Here is a 20,778-nt window from a genome sequence, read left to right as displayed (position 1 = left end):
AATAAATAAATGAATGAGTAAGTAACAGGGCATTAGATTTCTTATCAAGAGAAGGATGAACTACCTAATAATACAATAGGACTGAAAACAGAAGGGCTGATGTGTGATAAAAACCCCTTAAACTGTAAATATTTAAAGAAGCTAAAACTAACAATGGAGGAGACATGGTAGAAGATTTGCACATTAGGCAAGGGGTTGGCCTCATTGATTGTTAGTGGTAATTAAACCCCTAAGATTCTACGGTCCTACAATTAGTGTGAACTTGAACATAACATTTCAGGAATGTAAAATGCTGGGCTCTCGGTAATATTTATTGAATGAATATACTTGTTGAACTTGATATTCTGAATATTAAAATTTGTATTAGAACCTTCATTGAAGAAAGCAGATTTAAATTTCAAATCAACAATCTAACCTATTATTCTCTGGTGTCAAACTCTTCAGGAAATTGCATTTGGATTTGCTTTAAAATAATCCAGCAGGGCAAGAGATAAAAATGAAAAACTGTCAGATGTTAATAATTATTGAAGGTTGAGAGATGGAGGTGCTTGGTGGGGAGTCAGAATCCCTATCTCTGAATATAACTGCAAAAGTTCACATTAAAATCTACACATTTTATAAAACCAGAGGACAAACGTCATCTCAAACATGTGTTTAGCACAATTACATCTTCAAAGTAATTTTATCCATATCTTGCATTTTGAAATTAGTTATGTCTGTGTGTGTACAAAATCTTGCATATCAAGACCAAATGGGATACTTATGATAATACTTTATTAAGATGGCTGATTGATAATTGATGTCACTACAAAGAACTTTTAGGATTATACATTGGTTTCCTATCATTGAACCTTTCTAGTTAGACTTTTGTGGGGTTTTTGTTTTTACTTTTAAATTTATTCTCTTCCAATCCTTACTTTAAAAAGATATATATTTAAAGCAAATATCAAGCTTTATATCAATTTAACTTCATTATAGTCTCCCATTAATACTGTTATATGCATCTCTAATAAGGATTTTAAAAAACATAATCATCATGTCACTATTATACCTAATAAAATTGACAATTCCTTACTATCATCTAATAGTTGGATATCTTTACTGATGAAATAAAGAAAAAATAATTATCAAACTTCTACATGACAGAGAAGTAGGAAGGATGGTTAAGGAAAGAGAGAATACTCAGTATAAGGGTAAGAAAATAAGGGAAGACCTAATAACAACATTCAAATAAGTAAAATATAATTGGAATAGTTTTTCAGAGAACAAGGGGAGCTTTGTAGAAGCTGTACCAGGGCAGATTCTGACTCGTTTTTAATAATTAGAACTACCCGACAGTGAAAAGGATTCTCTCATATGATAATGAGCTTATTAAGAGTCACTGGCAGATCTGCCCAAAAATGGTATAGAAGGGTATATTCCTAGAGGGACAAGTGGCAGAACTAAGTCATAAAACTATTATTCCAGGAAAAAATTGACATGTTTTATGACTAAAAAAATTTTCAAAAAGATGGTTCCCAAAATTTAATCTGTAAAATTTGAATGAAATATCTTCAAGCAGATCAATTTCAGTTCTTTTGTGGCTTAGAATTCAGTCATGATTATAACTGCAATGATGAATAATTTCAGTTAGGAAGTATCTATCCAGATAGGACTGCCTATCATTTTTGATGCATTTCCATTTGGTACATCAGAGAGAACCTGAAGTACAAGCGACCCTAAATAAAGATATAAAGACAGAGCAATATGTAAGTTTTTGTACAATATCAGATTCCTTTACTCTCTCTGACCACATTTTGAAAAGTAATTTTCTAGAAAAATTTCCCTTGAAGAAAAAGAAGACACTATTAGTAGTTATAAAATGAATACTGTACTGTCCTGGCAAATGGGGGCATATGGTCACCCTAATTATCAATCAACCCTATGTAGGCAACTCCCAGGGCATGCAATAATAGTCAGACTCTAATTACAAGAGAGATTAACCATCTAGTTTTGAGGAACACAACTTCAGAGATGCAGGCACAATTTAGAGATATTTGAAGACTCACAAGAATCACTAGGGAATCATTAAGTTAGGAAGTTGGTATATAAACTTAAAGGTATGGAAAATGATTTCAATAAAGGAATAAATAAGTAAAATACTTCAAAGAACTTCATGATTTTCTCTGGTGCAGAAATCACTTAGGATCCTGTTGTCTTTATTTTTATTAGCTATCACCACAAAGCTTTCACTATAAAGCTTAAATAAAAATATAGGTGATTTGTCCATTTAACTTCATTAGATTTAAAACTCAGACTATTAATCTTTGGGGACAGGGACATAATCATTCATTTCCTAGAATTCAGTGCTGGCTCTCAGTAAATGTTTCCTGAATGAAGATACTTGTTGAACTTAATATTGTGAATATTAAAATTTGTATTAGAACCTTCATTGAAGAAAGCAGATTTAAAAATTTCAAATCAACAATCTAATCTATTATTCTCTGGTGTCAAACTCTTCAGGAAACTGTGTTAAGATATGCTTTAAAAAAATCCAGCAGGGCAAGAGATAAAACTGAAAAACTGTCTGATGTTAATTATTGAAGGTTGAGAGATAGAGGTGCTGGGTGGGAAGTCAGAATCCCTATCTCTGAATAAACTGCAAAACTTCACATTAAAACCTCCACATTTTTAAAAGCCTACCTGAAACCAACTAACATCCTGGATTTATCAAACATAGGCAATTTCTTTTTCTTTGAAAAGATCACTGTCAAATTCTTATCTTTTATGTCCAGTGTACCTGTAGCATTAGGTGCAAATTAGTCACTTTCTGTGCAGACCAGCCAGAATTGTCATCTCCAACTTCAAACCAAGGTTTCATACGTTGAATATATGAGCCTTCTTTAAAAAAATTTTGATTGGAATTGTTGTTTTTTAATAAGTTTTGGAGCAAAATCAGACAATCTTCTACTACTATTCCTGGGGGAAGAATGTAAAATGGATGTGTTAAGGCTGATGAAACCTCAAGGAAAATTCAATCCCTGAACATTTTTAAAAAGATAAATCTCCATATTCAGTGTCTCTTCAGTATAGCCTTGGCAGCCTATTCTGACACCTGACAGCCACAGGCCATAGTCTTCTCAGGTCCCCCAGTGACCTCTTATTATTTTATCTTTTTTTTTTTCATTCATTGATTCATTCATTCATTTTTATTAGGGTATTATTTATATACACTCTTACAAAGGTTTCACATGAAAAACAATGTGGTACTACATTCACCCATATTATCAAGTCCCCCCTCATACCCCATTGCAGTCACTGCCCATCAGTATAGCAAGATGCCACAGAGTCACTATTTGCCTTCTCTGTGCAATCTCTTATTTTTATAAAACTTATTTTAGAAAACTCTAAAGACTCCACCTAAAAACTATTCAAATAAATGAATTTAGTAAAGTTGCAGGATACAAAATCAATATACAGAAATTTGTTGCATTTATATATATAAATAAACAACTAGCACAAATAGAAATTAAGAAAACAATCTCATCTACAATTGCATCAAAAGAATAAAATACCTAGGAATAAATCTACCCAAGGAGGTGTACTCTGAAAACTGTAAGACATTGATGAAAAAATTTGAAGATAAAAATAAATGGAAAGGTATTCCACATTCATGATAAGAGACAAATAAATGGGAAGCTATTTCACATTCATGATAGGAGGAATTAATATTGTTAAAATGCCCATACTACCCAAAACAGTCTACAGGTTCAATGAAACCCCTATCAAAATACCAATGGCATTTTTCTCAGAACTAGAGCAAATAATCCTAAAATTTGTACAGAACCAAAAAAGACCTTGAAAGATAGCCAAAGCAATCTTCAGAAAGGAAAACAAAGCTAGAGGTATCATGCGCTCTGACTCCAAACTATACTACAAGGCTACAATAATCAAAACAATATGGCATTGTCACAAAAACAGACATATTGATCAATGGAACAGAATACAGTGTGTGCAGAAATAAATCCACAGTAATTTGGTATTCTATCTAAGAGTAAATTACTTTTGTTCACAAATCTACCATGCTATTTGCACTGATTACTAATCAACTATCATGAAAATTGCCAAAGTATAAGTATGACAAGAGCTATTATTATATATGGGTAATACAAGTCTAAAAAATAAGGAAAATAATTGTCAAAACTTAGAAAGACCCTGCACTCCATATTAAAGAAACCAAAATGCAAATCCTACATGGTATATTATAGGTGATGTATACATAAAGATGATGAAAAACTCCAATCAGCAGAACCATATTCAAAGAAAAAGTCCTGTCTCTAATTGAAAATTTTAGTATATAAATGTACATGTAAAAAAATGTATTACATTTAACTTGAAATAAATTTAAGGTACACTTTTTAAATGCTTTTTAAGAATTTTCATTTAAACAGTCCTGATCTCTACAGATTAGAGGCTTCCTTACCTCACATAACTGAATCATGTGGATTCTCTCCTCCTGAGGAAACTATTATATTTGTCTCTTATGCAGGATCATAAATCTCCATTATGTAAGATATGCCATTAGAACCATCCAAAGGCTCTGCAGGAACCAGAATGTCAAAGCCCTCACTATAACTGGCAGACTACCTTTCCAGTGTGCAAAATAAATTCTAGAGCCCCGAGGGCCACTATAGGTTACAAGGAACCACTGGAACTTGAATTAGTAACCCTAAAGACTAGCTAATTCTACCTTGCCTTAAAATCCCATTTTCCTTGGTCACCCCTGAAAATATACCTCTCTTTGGTCACACATACTCTTCCATTTTCTCATTTTAGGATGCTTTATGCTTCCTTTCCCCTACTGAATCTCCTTTTAAACTCTTTCATGATACAACCTCAAACTCCCAAATATTGGTTAATAGACACAACTATATCCTCAATTACTTAACTAAATACTCCTTTTTCTTTAAAGAGCCTGCCTTACCTTTAACATTCTCAAGTGAAGGCGGTTCACGTTCTGAATCCCTTAGAGCCAGGACATAGAATCTATGATCCTCCCAGCCCAGTGTACTTTCCACAGATCACAGCTCCCCTACCTTCTCATAAAAATCTGTTCCTTCAAGACTAGGCCATCTGGCTCTAGCCTCTTACCATTCCTCACTGCAGTTACATAACAAATTCAGGCTCACTACTCTTTGTTCATTAAAAACATCACTGGTACCTTCTTTAAAGTCTCCTTTCTCCATATTCTATTGTTACTCTTGATTTGGATTTCAATGACAACCCATCCAATACTTGGACTTCTCTTTCCCTGGCCTCACCTTAAGAGATAATTTTCACTCTATTACTAAAACCTCCTATCTTTTCAGCTCACGTATTCTCAACATACCTGTTCTACTGCTTCCTTAAGACTCTCAATGCATCAAAAAATCTTCTTTCTCCCTTTTTAGAATACTCTTCTCTCTTCCTTCTCTAACTAGCTTACATCATACAGATCGTCACTTCTGCCACTTTTTAGATAATATGCTCAGCTCTCGTTTCACTGTCTTTTCATAGCACCTTCCCGGAAAAGGCAGAATCCTATGAAAAACTAACTGCCTGCCTTTTTTCTACATTGCACCTAGGCAGCTGAGTATTGGTGGAGTTGGGGGTGAATGAAGATAGCACATAATTAAGCAGTTTGCACTCCTGCACTTTACAATCATGGTGAACACTCTCAATGGGGCTTTTATCCCTGCCAGGATATCTTCCAAAATACAATAGTCAACTAGTTCTCCTATTCACCAAAAGACCGTTTTCAACCTTCTTCATAATTTTTAACTGTGTCCTACTCCTAGCATATGACTCTGCCTTCAATACCTTCAATTTTATTTTATTTTATTTTATTTATTTATTTTTTATTTTGGTATCATTAATCTACAATTACATGAAGAACATTATGTTTACTAGGCTCCCCCCTTCACCAAGTCCACCCCACATACCCCTTCACAGTCACTGTCCATCAGCGTAGTAAGATGCTGTAAAATCACTACTTGTCTTCTCTGTGTTGCACAGCCCTCCCCGTGCCCCCCTCCACTATACATGCTAATCATAATGCCCCCTTTCTTTTTCGCCACCCTTATCCCTCCCTTCCCACCCATCCTCCCCTGTCCCTTTCCCTTTGGTAACTGTTAGTCCATTCTTGGGTTCTGTGATTCTGCTGCTGTTTTGTTTCTTCAGTTTTCCTTTGTTCTTATACTCCACATATGAGTGAAATCATTTGGTACTTGTCTTTCTCCGCCTGGCTTATTTCACTGAGCATAACACCCTCTAGCTCCATCCATGTTGTTGCAAATGGTAGGATCTGTATTTTTCTTATGGCTCAGTAATATTCCATTGTGCATATGTACCACATATTCTTTATTTTGGTACCATTAATCTACAATTACATGAAGAACATTATGTTTACTAGGCTCCCCCCTTCACCAAGTCCCCCTTACATACCCCTTCACAGTCACTGTCCATCTGCGTAGTAAGATGCTGGAAAACACTACTTGTCTCCTCTGTGTTGCACAGCCCTCCCCGTACTCCCCACGCACTATACATGCTAATCATAATGCCCCCTTTCTTTTTCCCCACCCTTATGCCTCCCATCCTTCCCATCCTCCCCAGTCCCTTTCCCTTTGGTAACTGTTAGTCCATTCATGAGTTCTGTGATTCTGCTGCTGTTTTGTTCCTTCAGTTTTCCTTTGTTCTTATACTCCACATATGAGTGAAATCATTTGGTACTTGTCTTTCTCCGCCTGGCTTATTTCACTGGGCATAATACCCTCTAGCTCCATCCATATTATGGCAAATGGTAGGATCTGATTTTTCTTATGGCTGAATAATATTCCATTGTGTATATGTACCACATCTTCTTTATCCATTCATCTACTGATGGACATTTAGGTTGCTTCCATATCTTGCCTATTGTAAATAGTGCAGCGATAAATATAGGGGTGCATCTGTCTTTTTAAAACTGAAATGCTGCTTTCTTAGGGTAAATTCCTAGGAGTGGAATTTCTGGGTCAAATGGTATTTCTATTTTGAGCGTTTTGAGGAACCTCCATACTGGTTTACACAATGGTAGAAATAATTTACATTCCCACCAGCAGTGTAGGAGGGTTCCCCTTTCTCCACAACCTCGCCAACATTTGTTGTTGTTTCTCTTTTCGATGATGGCGATCCTTACTGGTGTGAGGTGATATCTCACTGTGGCTTTAATTTACATTTCTCTGATGACAAGTGATGTGGAGCATCTTTTCATGTGTCTGCTGGCCATCTGAAATTCTTCCTTAGAGAACTGTCTATTCAGCTCCTCTGCCCATTTTTTAATTGGATTATTTGATTTTTGTTTGTTGAGGTGCGTGAGCGCTTTATATATTTTGGATGTCAATCCTTTATCAGATCCGTCATTTATGAATTACAATTCATACTGTAGTATACCTTTTTGTTCTATTGATGGTGTCCTTGGCTGTACAGAAGCTTTTTAACTTGATATAGTCCCACTTGTTCATTTTTGCTTTTGTTTCCCTTGCCCAGGGATATATGTTCATGAAGAAGTCACTCATGTTTATGTCCAAGAGATTTTTGCCTATGTTTTTTTCTAAGAGTTTTATGGTTTCATGACTTACATTCAGGTATTTGATCCACTTCAAATTTACTTTTGTGTATGGGGTTAGACAGTGATCCAGTTTCATTCTCTTACATGTAGCTGTCCAGTTTTGCCAGCACCATCTGTTGAAGAGACTGTCATTTCCCCATTGTACGTCCATGGCTCCATTATCGTATATTAATTGGCCATATATGTTTGGGTTAATGTTTGGAGTCTCTAATCTGTTCCACTGGTCTGTGGCTCTGTTCTTGTGCCAGTACCAAATTGTCTTCATTACTGTGGCTTTGTAGTAGAGCTTGAAGTTGGGAAGCAAGATCCCCCCCACTTTATTCTTCCTTCTCAGGATTGCTTTGGCTATTCGGGGTCTTTGGTGGTTCCATATGAATTTTTGAACTATTTGTTCCAGTTCATTGAAGAATGCTGTTGGTAATTTGATAGGGATTGCATCCAATCTGTATATTGCTTTGGGCAGGATGGCCATTTTGACTATATTAATTCTTCCTAGCCAGGAGCATGGGATGAGTTTCCATTTGTTAGTGTCCTTTTTAATTTCTCTTAAGAGTGTCTTGTAGTTTTCAGGGTATAGGTCTTTCACTTCCTTGGTTAGGTTTATTCCTAGGTATTTTATTCTTTTTGATGCTATTGTGTATGGAATTGTTTACCTGATTTCTCTTTCTATTAGTTCATTCTTAGTGTATAGGAAAGCCACAGATTTCTGTGTGTTAATTTTGTATCCTGCAACTTTGCTGAATTCCGATATTAGTTCTAGCAGTTTTGGAGTGGAGTCCTTAGGGTTTTTTATGTACAATATCATGTCATCTGCAAAGACTGACAGTTTGACTTCTTCTTTACCAATCTGGATTCCTTGTATTTCTTTGTTTTGTCTAAATGCCACGGCTAGGACCTCCAGTACTATATTAAATAACAGCGGGGAGAGTGGGCAGATCTCATAGGAAAAGGTTTCAGCCTCTTGCTGTTCAGTGTGATGTTAGCTGTGGGTTTATCATATATGGCCTTTATTATGTTGAGGTACTTGCCCTCTATGCCCATTTTGTTGAGTTTTTATCATGAATGGATGTTGAATTCTGTCTAATGCTTTTTCAGCATCTATGGAGATGATCATGTGGTTTTTGTCCTTTTTGTTGATGTGGTGGATGCTGTTGATGGATTTTCGAATGTTGTACCATCCTTGCATCCCTGGGATGAATCCCACTTGGTCATGGTGTATGATCCTTTTGATGTATTTTTGAATTCGTTTTGCTAATATTTTGTTGAGTATTTTTGCATGTACGTTCATCAGGGATATTGGTCTGTAGTTTTCTTTTTTGGTGGGGTCTTTGCCTGGTTTTGGTATTAGGGTGATGTTGGCTTCATAGAATGAGTTTGGGAGTATTCCCTCCTCTTCTATTTTTTGAAAACTTTAAGGAGAATGGGTATTATGTCTTCTCTGTATGTCTGATAAAATTCTGAGGTAAATCCACCTGGCCCGGGGGTTTTGTTCTTGGGTAGTTTTTTGATTACTGCTTTAATTTCATTGCTGGTAATTGGTCTGTTTAGATTTTCTGTTTCTTTCTGGGTCAGTCTTGGAAGGTTGTATTTTTCTAGGAAGTTGTCCATTTCTTCTAGGTTTTCCAGCTTGTTAGCATATAGGTTTTCATAGTATTCTCTAATAATTCTTTGTATTTCTGTGGGGTCCGTCCTGATTTTTTGCTTCTCACTTCTGATTCTGTTGATGTGTGTTGATTCTCTTTTTCTCTTAATAAGTCTGGCTAGAGACTTATCTATTTTGTTTATTTTCTCGAAGAACCAGCTCTTAGTTTCACTGATTTTTTTCTATTGTTTTATTCTTCTCAATTTTATTTATTTCTTCTTTGATCTTTATTATATCTCTCTGTCTGCTGATCTAAGGCCTCATTTATTCTTCTTTTTCCAATTTTGATAATTGTGACAATAGACTATTCATTTGGGATTGTTCTTACTTCTTTAAATATGCCTGGATTGCTATATACTTTCCTCTTAAGACTGCTTTTGCTTCATCCCACAGAAGTTGGGGCTTTGTGTTGTTGTAGTCATTTGTTTCCATATATTGCTGGATCTCCATTTTAATTTGGTCATTGATCCATTGATTATTTAGGAGCATGTTGTTAAGCCTCCATGTGTTTGTGAGCTTTTGCTTTCTTTGTACAATTTATTTCTAGTTTTATACCTTTGTGGTCTGAAAAGTTGGTTGGTAGGATTTCAATCTTTTGGAATTTACTGAGGTTCTTTTTGTGGCCTAGTATGTGGTCTATTCTGGAGAATGTTCCATGTGCGCTTGAGAAGAATGTGTATCCTGTTGCTTTTGGATGTAGAGGTCTATAGATGTCTATTAGGTCCATCTCTGCTAGTGTGTTGTTCAGTGCCTCTGTGTCCTTACTTGTTTTCTGTCTTGTGGATCTATCCTTTGGAGTGAGTGGTGTGTTAAAGTCTCCCAAAATGGATGCATTGTATTCTATTTCCTCCTTTAATTCTGTTAGTATTTGTTTCACATATATTGGTGCTCCTGTATTGGGTGCATATATGTTTATAATGGTTATATCCTGTTGTTGGACTGAGCCCTTTATCATTATGCAGTGTCCTTCTTTATCTCGTTACTTTCTTTGTTTTGAAGTCTATTTTGTCTGATACTAGTATTGCAACACCTGCTTTTTTCTCCCTGTTGTTTGCATGAAATATCTTTTTTCCATCCCTTGACTTTTAATCTGTGCATGTCTTTGGGTTTGAGGGGAGTCTCTTGTAAGCAGCATATAGATGGGTCTTGCTTTTTTATCCATTCTATTACTCTGTGTCAAACTTAACTTGCTTATTGATGTATTATAAACACAGTCTGATGATTATTTCTCTCCCTTCTTATTCCTCCTCCTCCATTCTTCATATGTTGGGTGTTTTGTTCTGTGCTCTTTTAAGGAGTGCTCCCATCTAGAGCAGTCCCTCTAAAATACCCTGTAGAGGTGGTTTGTGGGAGGCAAATTCCCTCAACTTTTGCTTGTCTGGGAATTGTTTAATCCCTCCTTCATATTTAAATGATAATTGTGCTGGATACAGTATCCTTGGTTCAAGGCCCTTCTGTTTCACTGCATTAAATATATCATGCCATTCTCTTCTGGCCTGTAAGGTTTCTGTTGAGAAGTCTGATGACAGCCTGATGGGTTTTCCTTTATATGTGACCTTTTTTCTTTCTCTGGCTGCCTTTAATACTCTGCCCTTGTCCTTAGTCTTTGCCATTTTAGTTATTATGTGTCTTGGTGTTGTCCTCTTTGGGTCCCTTGTGTTGGGAGTTCTGTGTGCTTCTGTAGTCTGAGCAACTATTTCCTCCCCCGATTTGGGGAAGTTCTCAGCAATTATTTCTTCAAAGACACTTTCTATCCCTTTTTCTCTTTCTTTTTCTGGTACCCCTATAATGCAGATACTGTTCGTTTTGGATTGGTCACACAGTTCTCTTAATATTCTTTCATTCCTGGAGATCCTTTTATCTGTGTGTGTGTCAGCTTCTATGTGTTCCTGTTCTCTGGTTTCTATTCCATCAGTGGCCTCTTGCATCTTATCCATTCTTCTTATAAATCCTTCCAGAGATTATTTCATTTTTGTAATCTCCTCTGGACATTATCCCTTAGCTCTTGTATATTTCTCTGCAGACCCATCAGCATGGTTATGACCTTCATTTTGAATTCTTTTTCAGGAAGACTGGTTAGGTCTATCTCCTTTTCAGGGGTTGTGATTTTGGTCTGTATCAAATTCTTCTGCCTTTTCATGGCGATAGAGATAGTTTGCGGAGCTGGTGCAAGTGACGGCTGGGAGAACGTCCCTTCTTGTTGGTTTGTGGCCTTCCTCTCCCGGGAGAACAGTGACCTCTAGCGGCTTGTGCTGCGCAGCTGCGCGCAGACGGGGCTTCTGATTCTTGCCCGGCTGCTATGGAGTTTAGCTCTGCAGTTGCTGTCAGCGTGGCCTGCCTCGGGCTGCTACCTCAATATGTTGGAGCCATGTTGGAGGGGAAACGGCCGGGAGGCTGTTTATCTCCGTGAGGGGCCTCTGAGCTGCGGTGCTGCCCAGGGGCTTAGGATGCTCAGAGTTCCCCGGAATTCCCAGCTGTTGGGCTAAGTGTCCCAGGACGCTTCCATCCAGCTGTGGGTTCCCTGTCCCTTTAAGACTTTCTAAAAGCACTCGCTTTTCTTTGTCCCAGGGGTACCGGCTGCAGGGACCCGCTCAGAGGTCTTACTGTCCTGTTTCCCTAGTTTCCAGCACCCCACGCACGCACTGTGTCTGTGCTGTGGTGCGGATGGCTAGGGCTGGGTGTTTAGCAGTCCTGGGCTCCCTCTCCCTCCCTGCTCTGACTCCTCTCCTCCTGCTAGGAGCTGGGGTGAGGGGCGTTCATGTCCCACTGGGCTGTGGCTTGTATCTTACCCCTTCATGAGGCGCTCGGTTCTTGCAGGTGTGGATGTAGTCTGGCTATTGTCCTGTGTCTTCTGGTCTCTCTTTTAGGGATAGTTGTTTTTGTTGTATTTTCAAAAATACATGTGGTTTTGGAAGGAGATTTCTGCTGCTCTACTCACGCCGCCATCTTGGCTCCGCCTCACTCTGCCTTCAATTTAACTCCGTATCTCCAAAACTGAAAAAGGATCTGTACTTCACCCCCATTATGATGGAAGATTCTTAGGCATCTTACAGTTTCTGTTACCATATGAATAGGATATATTTCTGTCTTTTATATCTTTAGATGGTTCTAATGGCAGATCTTATTTAATAAGATTTAAAGTATGGAGATTTTAAACCTTTACTAGAAGAAAATGATGGAGACTCTTTATGACCTTGAGGTAGAGACAGATTTCCTAAATAAGACACAAAAGTATAAACTATAAAAGAAAGCAATATATGTGATTATATTAAAATTTAAAGCTTTAATAGAAACACTATAAACAGATTAGGAGAAGATAACTGAAACATGTATAACTGACAAAGAATTAGTATCCAGAATACATAATGAACTCCTAGTAATCAAATGGAAAAGGAAAAGCAATCTTATACTAAAATGGGCAAGTAGGTAACTTAGAGGGTTAAAAACAAACAGAAGATATGATGACTGGACCCATAAAAATATGCTAAATCTCATTAGTTTAAGAAATGCAGTAAATCTCAGTGAGATACTATTTTACACCCAACAAACTGGCAAGCAGTGAGTGACAAGAATGTGAAAAAATAAGAACTTAAAAACACTGCAAATGGATGTAGAGCAATAAAATCACTTAACAAAGCCATTTGGCAGTATCTGTTAAAGATTTAAAAAGAGTAATTCTATTTGTAGTATATAACAGGAAAACTTCATATAAGCAGACACATAAAGACTGATCACTACAACAGTTTTTATATTAGCAAAAATGGATATAACCTAATTGTCAACTCAATAAAAAAATAATAAAACAGTATATCCATACAAAGAATAATATATAGCATTTAAAATGAATAAACAAGAGTAACATGTATCAACATGGATAAATCTCAAAAAACACAATGGTGAATATAAACATGTTGTAAAATTATATTCAAAAGGACACTTTTTATCTAGTTAAAAAAAGTGCAAAATAATGCTACATAGTGTTTATGAATTATATGTATCCTGTGTGTATAGATACACAAAGACAAGTTGAAAGTATAAAAACATATATGGGAAGGAAAAGCAACCAAATCAGAGTATTGTTCTCTTGGAGAAGGAAGGTAGAATAATATATTGGTTATGCAAAGAACTACTTGTGCTTTCTTTCTTTTTAAAAAATCTAAAACATATATGGTAAAATGTAAGCATTTATTTAATAGAATTGGATGGTGGGTGTACAAATGTTTGTTATTCCATTTTCTATTGTTTTCTGTATGTTTGAAATATTTCATATATCAATAAAAAATTTAAGAAAAGAAAAACCATTACTTGTCTACCTCCAATTCCTGTTTACCTCTCTTCCCTGCCTTTCCAAAATTCCTGGTTTGAGTTTTCTCTACTATTCTATCTTCCTGCATCTAACCCCTCCAACACTGTGATCTGGATTCTGAGGCAACCACTGTGTAGAACTGCTCTCCCCAAGGCCACCAATGATGCCCATGTTCTAAGTCCCAGATACACTTCTGCTCATCTGAAATCTCACCAACTTCTAACAATGCTACCCACTTACCTTAATAAAATAGGTTCTATTTTAGTATTTCCCTTCCCACTCTTTACTCACCCTACTTGACTCATCTAATCTTTCCTGTTTAACTAGTTTCGTTTTATTTATCATCTATATTCTAAAGACTCTCAAATCTCTATCTCCAAGTCCTTCCCTCCTGATCAATATAGCCAGCTATCAACACCACCACTCTACTCACTAATCCCAGATCAGTGAATGCAAATAAACTAATTTTTTCCTCTTACCCTAGTGCTAGGTTTTTGGGTCAACCTCCCATTAAAAACAACTAAAAACTCTTGAATTAAAAAAAAAAGTCTTAGGAACACTGAAGAATTGACAGTTTAGCAGGCTAAAACTGAAGAGAAATGGATATCTAGAGAGGTAAAGTACAAAAGTACCTTTTAGTTGGGAGTACTTGCCTCAATTTTGAGAAATCTAAAACTTTATGGGGCCACGTGAAAATAAATCAAAGCCAAGGGTAGACAGAAAGTGGAGAATAAATCTACAGAAAACTCTCCAGGGTTAGAACAACCAAAAGTTAATTAGTCCTCATAAATCTTGTAGCCTGGGTTTACACTGCCTGAGTGGTCTAGGAAATCTCAAGACTAGAACCTGGATTAAGTTGATCTCAGATAAACTGCATCCCCAGGGTTTGGCAGGAACATATATGTTTTCTCTGAAGGAAATTACCTTTATCTTAGACTTCGAATTTCTATAAATAATTCTGATAAGTAAAGAATAGTCAAAAGATAACTATGCACACAGAAAACACTGTCCCCATGCTTAAAGACCAGCAAAACAAAAGTAACAGACCCACAAAGACTTAAAATGTTAGAATTATCAGAGACAATTAACACAATTGCTTATGTTCAAAGATATAAGAAGTTGAAAATATCTTCAGAAAAAAGGAATTTATAAAAAATTACATAGTAAGTTTGCCAAAGAACAAACCAGATTTCTAGAAAAGAAAAATTAAAAACTCAATGGATGAATGTTAACTAAACTCAGTGTGCTAATCATTTCATGATATATATAAGTCAAAACATTATTATGCTGATATACCTTAAACTTACACAGAACTGTATGTCAACTATACTTTAATAAAACTCGGTGTGGGAGGGACATGTTTAATAGCAGAGGACATGTTTAACAGCAAATTAAATACAGGTCAAGAGACACCTATTGAAACAGAAAACAGGTCAGAAGAAATAACCCAGAATAAAGCCCAGAAAGATGACAATATGGGAAAAAAAACATGGATAAGAAATAAAGATGATAAAGTGAGAATCAAATCAGTTGATAGAGAACTGAATCTGAAAAACAGGAGAAAATGTGGTGGAGCATTATTTGTAGAGGTACAGCTGGGATTTTCCAGAAATAATGAAAGACACCAACCCAGATTCCAGAAGCCTAACAAGTATCAAACAGTGTAAGCAAAAACAAATCCATAACCAACACACCACAGTGAAAGAATGAATATAAAGTACCAGTCTTCATTTCCCCAACCTATTGCATTCCCTAGAAGTTGAAAATTTAGTGAAGACAAAAGGAATCTCTTCAAATCAATGTCTTTATACTATACCTCCATCACTGTTCTCCTCCTCTGTAATAATGTCCAGTAGTCTTTCAAAAGCATTTTCAAAAGCAACAATTTTCTGGATTGCTCCATTGCTTCTTGTTAGTGCCTGTAGTAGTAAGACACCCTTGTGGAGAAAAAAGATGTTTAGTGGAGTAAAACTTTTCAAATACATTTTAAAATTATTTTATAAAGCATAGCACTGTAGAAGTATCAGGAATTTCACAAGTCTAACTTCTTCACTTGATGGATAGGGAAAACAAGGACAGTGGAGGTAAACAACTTGCCTCCTTAAGATTATAGATCTCAAAGGACAGAGCCTAGATTAGAATCCAAGTATACTAGTCCCTAATTCAGTTCTTTTTTCATGGTACAATTTAAATATATAACAATTCTTGCATATTTATCAATCATTACATAGCTTTCATTGTGATGTAAGAGAGCTGAGCATAATTATACCTGTCTTGGGACTGCCTCTGTTATGTGCTACACAATAGCAGTAATATCAAATTGTGAATTCAATAATATAAATCAATAAACATCACATTTTAGCAGAGAAAGTTCAGACAGTCTTGTAATTATCTGGCCCACAAACTCTCAAAACTTGATTCTTAGTCATTAGAAAAGAAAAATGGGAATTTCCACCTCATATATCCAGCATGAGACAATTCTTAGTAGTCTTTGCTTCTGATTTTGTTTTCCCAGCTCCTGTTAAGCTGGATTTAGCTTATATAATCTGTAACCTCTTTATTATCATTCAAGAAAAACTCACTTTCACCTATTTCAGCATATTTCATTAGCAAACAACAAGTAATTTATAAGCTTCTCAAAAGCCCAACAATACCATGATGGTAAAAGACAGCAAATATTTTATGAAAACAGCAGATACTACTTAAGAGGAAGAATAGTAACAAATAGGTAGTTCAGAAGTCCCATAGATGCAAATTAGTTACTAGCTGTCAGTACTGGACAGATAAGTACTCATAAGATAAAAAGTGCCAACACCCTTAGAGGGCTTGTTCTACTTATTTTCCTGGCTGTCAAGTCTCAACATCAAGATGAGATGGAAAAGCAAAGTGGTTATTTTTAGTTGTCAGATTCTCCCTCTTAATGCTGCTAACTTGAATTTACCTGCTAACAAAGGAAGGCATACAGTATAAAGAACACTCGATTAGATAAAGTTGTCTTACTAGCTATGCAATTTTAAGCAAATTAAATTGTGAGTCTTACTATAGCCATGTGTAAAACAAGGATAATATCTGTGTCAAAAGTTTTTTTATGACAAATAAAGGAGATACTGTAACTTCTATAACCTAACAAGTATGTAGGTATGTATGTATAAATATATATTTTTTATTTTTTAAGTTTTAATACATGTTAGTTTGTTTTCCCTGACTACTAAGAGACATATTTTTCTAATCAAACACATCCACTAAAATGCTGTTAAGACTAAAATTATACTCACTGGTGATTGAAAGTAAGTTGGCACCAATTACTAACTTAAAAAACTAGTAATTAAAGGAATTTATTTTTTATTCTGCCTTACATGTATAAACTGTATAACAGGGTGATAAAGTAGACTGGCTAATTAAAGTTCTTTGCAGAAGATTATAGCTTAATAAATGTAAAATAATGACAGAATTACAGAAATCATCATTCTGCAACTCTTTAACAAAATAACTGATTCTGGCAATGATCATTAATGGATGACCAGATATAATGGATGAATTTGACATAAGGTCAATAGAGAACTTTACAATGGAGGAATCTGACTCACCACCTGAATCAAAACCACTGATCACTAAAAGTGAGACAGCCAGATAATACATGTTTCCTGATATGCTGCAAAATTAAGTGCACTGTGTCACCTAGGAAAAAAGTGAATTGGAACCTAATCAAACCCTTTAGATAAATTAACAGACCTAACAACCAAATGCAATGAAAACTGAACTGAAGAAATCAGCTGTAAAAGCCATTTTTGAGACAATTGGGTAATCTAAATATGGCATGGTTATCATATTTAAACTGAGGGTTAAAGTACTGTTAACTTCTTAACTGTGATAATGGCATAGTTATATATAAGGAAACGTGTGTATGTATGCATGATGTGTATATGTATACATATATATATAGACATATATTTTACACATGTACACTGAAATATATAATGGTGAAATTATACTGTTTGCTGCCTTTGAATATTCCAGTCAAAAATAAAGGAGAACTCCTAAACTCATTCTATGAGGCCAACATCACTCTAATACCAAAACCAGGCAAAGACACTACAAAAAAGAAAATTACAGACCAATATCCCTGACGAACATATATGCAAAAATACTCAACAAAATATTAGCAAACTAAATTCAAAAATATATCAAAAAGATCACCATCATGATCAAGTGGGATTCATCCCAGGGATGCATGGATGGATTGTACAACATTTGAAAATCCATCAACACCATCCACTACATCAACAAAAAGGACAAAAACCATATATGATCATCTCCACAGATGCTGAAAAAGTATTCGACAAAATTCAACATCCATTCATGATGAAAAATCTCAAAAAAATGGGTATAGAGGGCAAGTACCTCAACATAATAAAGGCCATATATGACAAACCCACAGCCAACATTATACTTAACAGCAAGAAGGTGAAAGCTTTTCCTTTAAGATCGGGAACAAGACAAGGATGCCCACTCTCCCCACTTTTATTAAACATAGTACTGGAGGTCCTAGCCATGGCAATCAGACAACACAAAGAAATAAAAGGCATCCAGATTGGCAAGGAAGAAGACAAACTATCCCTGTTTGCAGATGACATGATATTATACATAAAAAACTCCAAAGAATCCACTCCAGAACTACTAGATCTAATATCTGAATTCAGCAAAGTTGTGGGATACAAAATTAATACACAGAAATTGGTTGCATTCCTATACACTAACAATGAACTAGCACAAAGAGAAATCAGTAGAACAATTCTACTCACAATTGCATCAAAAAGAATAAAATACCTAGTTATAAACCTAACCAAGGAAGTGAAAGACCTATACCCTGAAACCTACAAGACACTCTAAAGAGAAATTAAAGAGGACACTAATAAATGGAAATTCATCCCATGCTCTTGTCATTCCACTAATGAACAAAAACTAAAAAGCTTCTGTAGAGCAAAGGACACCATCAGCAGAACAAAAAGACATCCTACAGTATGGGAGAATATATTCATAAATGACATATCTGATAAGGGGTTGACATCCAAATTATATAAAGAGCTCACGCACCTCAACAAACAAAAAGCAAATAAGCCAACTAAAAATTTGGCAGAGGAGTTGAACAGACATTTCTCTACAGAAGAAATTCAGATGGCCAACAGACACATGAAAAGATGCTCCACATTGCTAGTCATCAGAGTAATGCAAATTTAAAACCACAATGAGATATCACTTCACCCCAGTTAGGATGGCCAAAGTCCAAAAGACAAACAACAACAAATGTTGGTGAGGAAGTGGAGAAAGGGGAACCCTCCTACACTGCTGTTGGGAATGTAAACTAGTTCAACCATTGTGGAAAGCAGTATGGAGGTTCCTCAAAAAAACTAAAAATAGAAATACTATTTGACCCAGGAATTCCACTCCTAGGAATTTACCCTAAGAATGCAGCCACCCAGTTTGAAAAAGACATATGCACCCCTATGTTTATCGCAGCACTATTTACAATAGCCAAGAAATGGAAGCAACCTAAGTGTCCATCAGTAGATGAATGGATAAAGAAGATGTGGTACATATACACAATGGAATATTATTCAGCCATAAGAAGAAAACAAATCCTACCATTTGCAACAACATGGATGGAGCTAGAGGGTATTATGCTCAGTGAAATAAGCCAGGCGGAAAAAGACAAGTATCAAATGATTTCACTCATCTTTGGAGTCTAAGAACAAAGAAAAAACTAAAGGAACAAAACAGTAGCAGACTCACAGAACCCAAGAATGGACTAAGAGTTACCAAAGGGAAAGGGACTGGGGAGGATGGGTGGGAAGGGAGAGATAAGGGGGAAAACAGGGCATTATGATTAGCATACATAATGTAACAGGGGGGACATGGGAAAGGCAGTATATACAAGTAATGATTCTATAGCATCTTACTATGCTGATGGATAGTGACTGTAATGGGGTATGTCGGGGGGACTTGATAATAGGGGGAGTCTACTAACCACAATGTTGTTCAGTAATTGTACATTAACGATATCAAAATTAAAAAATAAAATAAAATAAATAAATAAATAAATAAATGAGAGTGGTAAGGGGAAGGGCAGATGAAGCAAGGTATAACAAAATCTTGAAAACTGATGGGTTTGGGGAGCAGGTTTGTCTGTGTTCTATCTACTGTTATGTGTTTATGTTTTTCATAATAAAAAATAAAAAATAAAGAAAGGTATTAAAGTCTTTGACAAGTGATCCGGTAGTTACTTCCTAGAGTTTTTGCAACCTTTCTTGCTAATTTTTAAGCACAAAATAACAAATAAATATGACTTTGTCAGTGCACGTATAAATGACCACCTAATTCTCTAAATCTAGATCAAAATCAGTGTTTCAAATGTAAAACAAACTGGGGCTAGAAATCTTTACCCACACGCTTCTGGGGAAGCTACTCAATGTTGACAATGGTCATCAAATATAATTTAAAAAACTGATTAAAAGGAAAAGAAGGAAAAGAAAAAGAGAACTTTTAAAGGAGGATAAAGAAAAAAAGAGGATACAGAAGACAGGGAAAAACCAGTATTATTCCAGGGAGTCACAGAGTGCCACCAGCAACTGCCAGAGGTGCCAGTTAGTTGCCTCTGGTTGCTGGTATTAACTGTGGTGCATAATGGTGTCTTATATTACATACCGTTTGGACAGTAAGTATAAACAAAAAATTTCAAATGAATGGATTTACTATAACCAAAGAAAAGATGGCTGTAAAACATGTTATAATCAAGAACACAGATGTTACAACAAAAACATAATTTAATCTCTACTCATAAATTAATGAAAATCAACATAAATAGAGAACAATTTTACCTTTCTCAAACACATACTGAGAAAAAAGGTTAGGAACAGAAAAAAAAAAGTAGAGAGGTAAAGGAAATGGTATATTTAAGAACCAAGCTAATGCAATTACAAACACACACACACACACACACACACGCACACACACATAAATTGTATCTGAAAATGAAAATAATGGCAATGATCTAATAGCAAGCCAGGAAGAGAGAATTTCCTTTATTAAATGGGTTGTATGTTATCATCTTACTTAAACTGAGGGCCATAAGAACAGCAGAACAATGACTTTAGATTTAAGATATACAGTAATAGTTCAGTAAGGAAAGATATTCAAAATCCCTATAGA

General features: G+C 35.7%; 1 protein-coding gene across 2 annotated transcripts in view; it reads right to left on the bottom strand.

The window, feature by feature from the left end:
• USO1 (USO1 vesicle transport factor) overlaps positions 1-20,778 on the bottom strand; it is a 106,142-nt gene that overhangs the window by 30,893 nt on the left and 54,471 nt on the right. For both annotated transcript variants that reach the window (XM_036927514.2, XM_036927515.2), the window contains exons 8-9: positions 15,389-15,509; positions 2,780-2,958 (exon numbers count right to left, since the gene is read on the bottom strand). In XM_036927514.2, the coding sequence (XP_036783409.2) occupies positions 2,780-2,958; positions 15,389-15,509 (300 nt within the window). The remainder of the gene's footprint in view (positions 1-2,779; positions 2,959-15,388; positions 15,510-20,778) is intronic.

This window comes from Manis pentadactyla, chromosome 5, assembly GCF_030020395.1.
Source record: "Manis pentadactyla isolate mManPen7 chromosome 5, mManPen7.hap1, whole genome shotgun sequence".
NCBI lineage: Eukaryota > Metazoa > Chordata > Mammalia > Pholidota > Manidae > Manis > Manis pentadactyla.
This window is presented reverse-complemented; position numbering and strand designations above follow the sequence as displayed.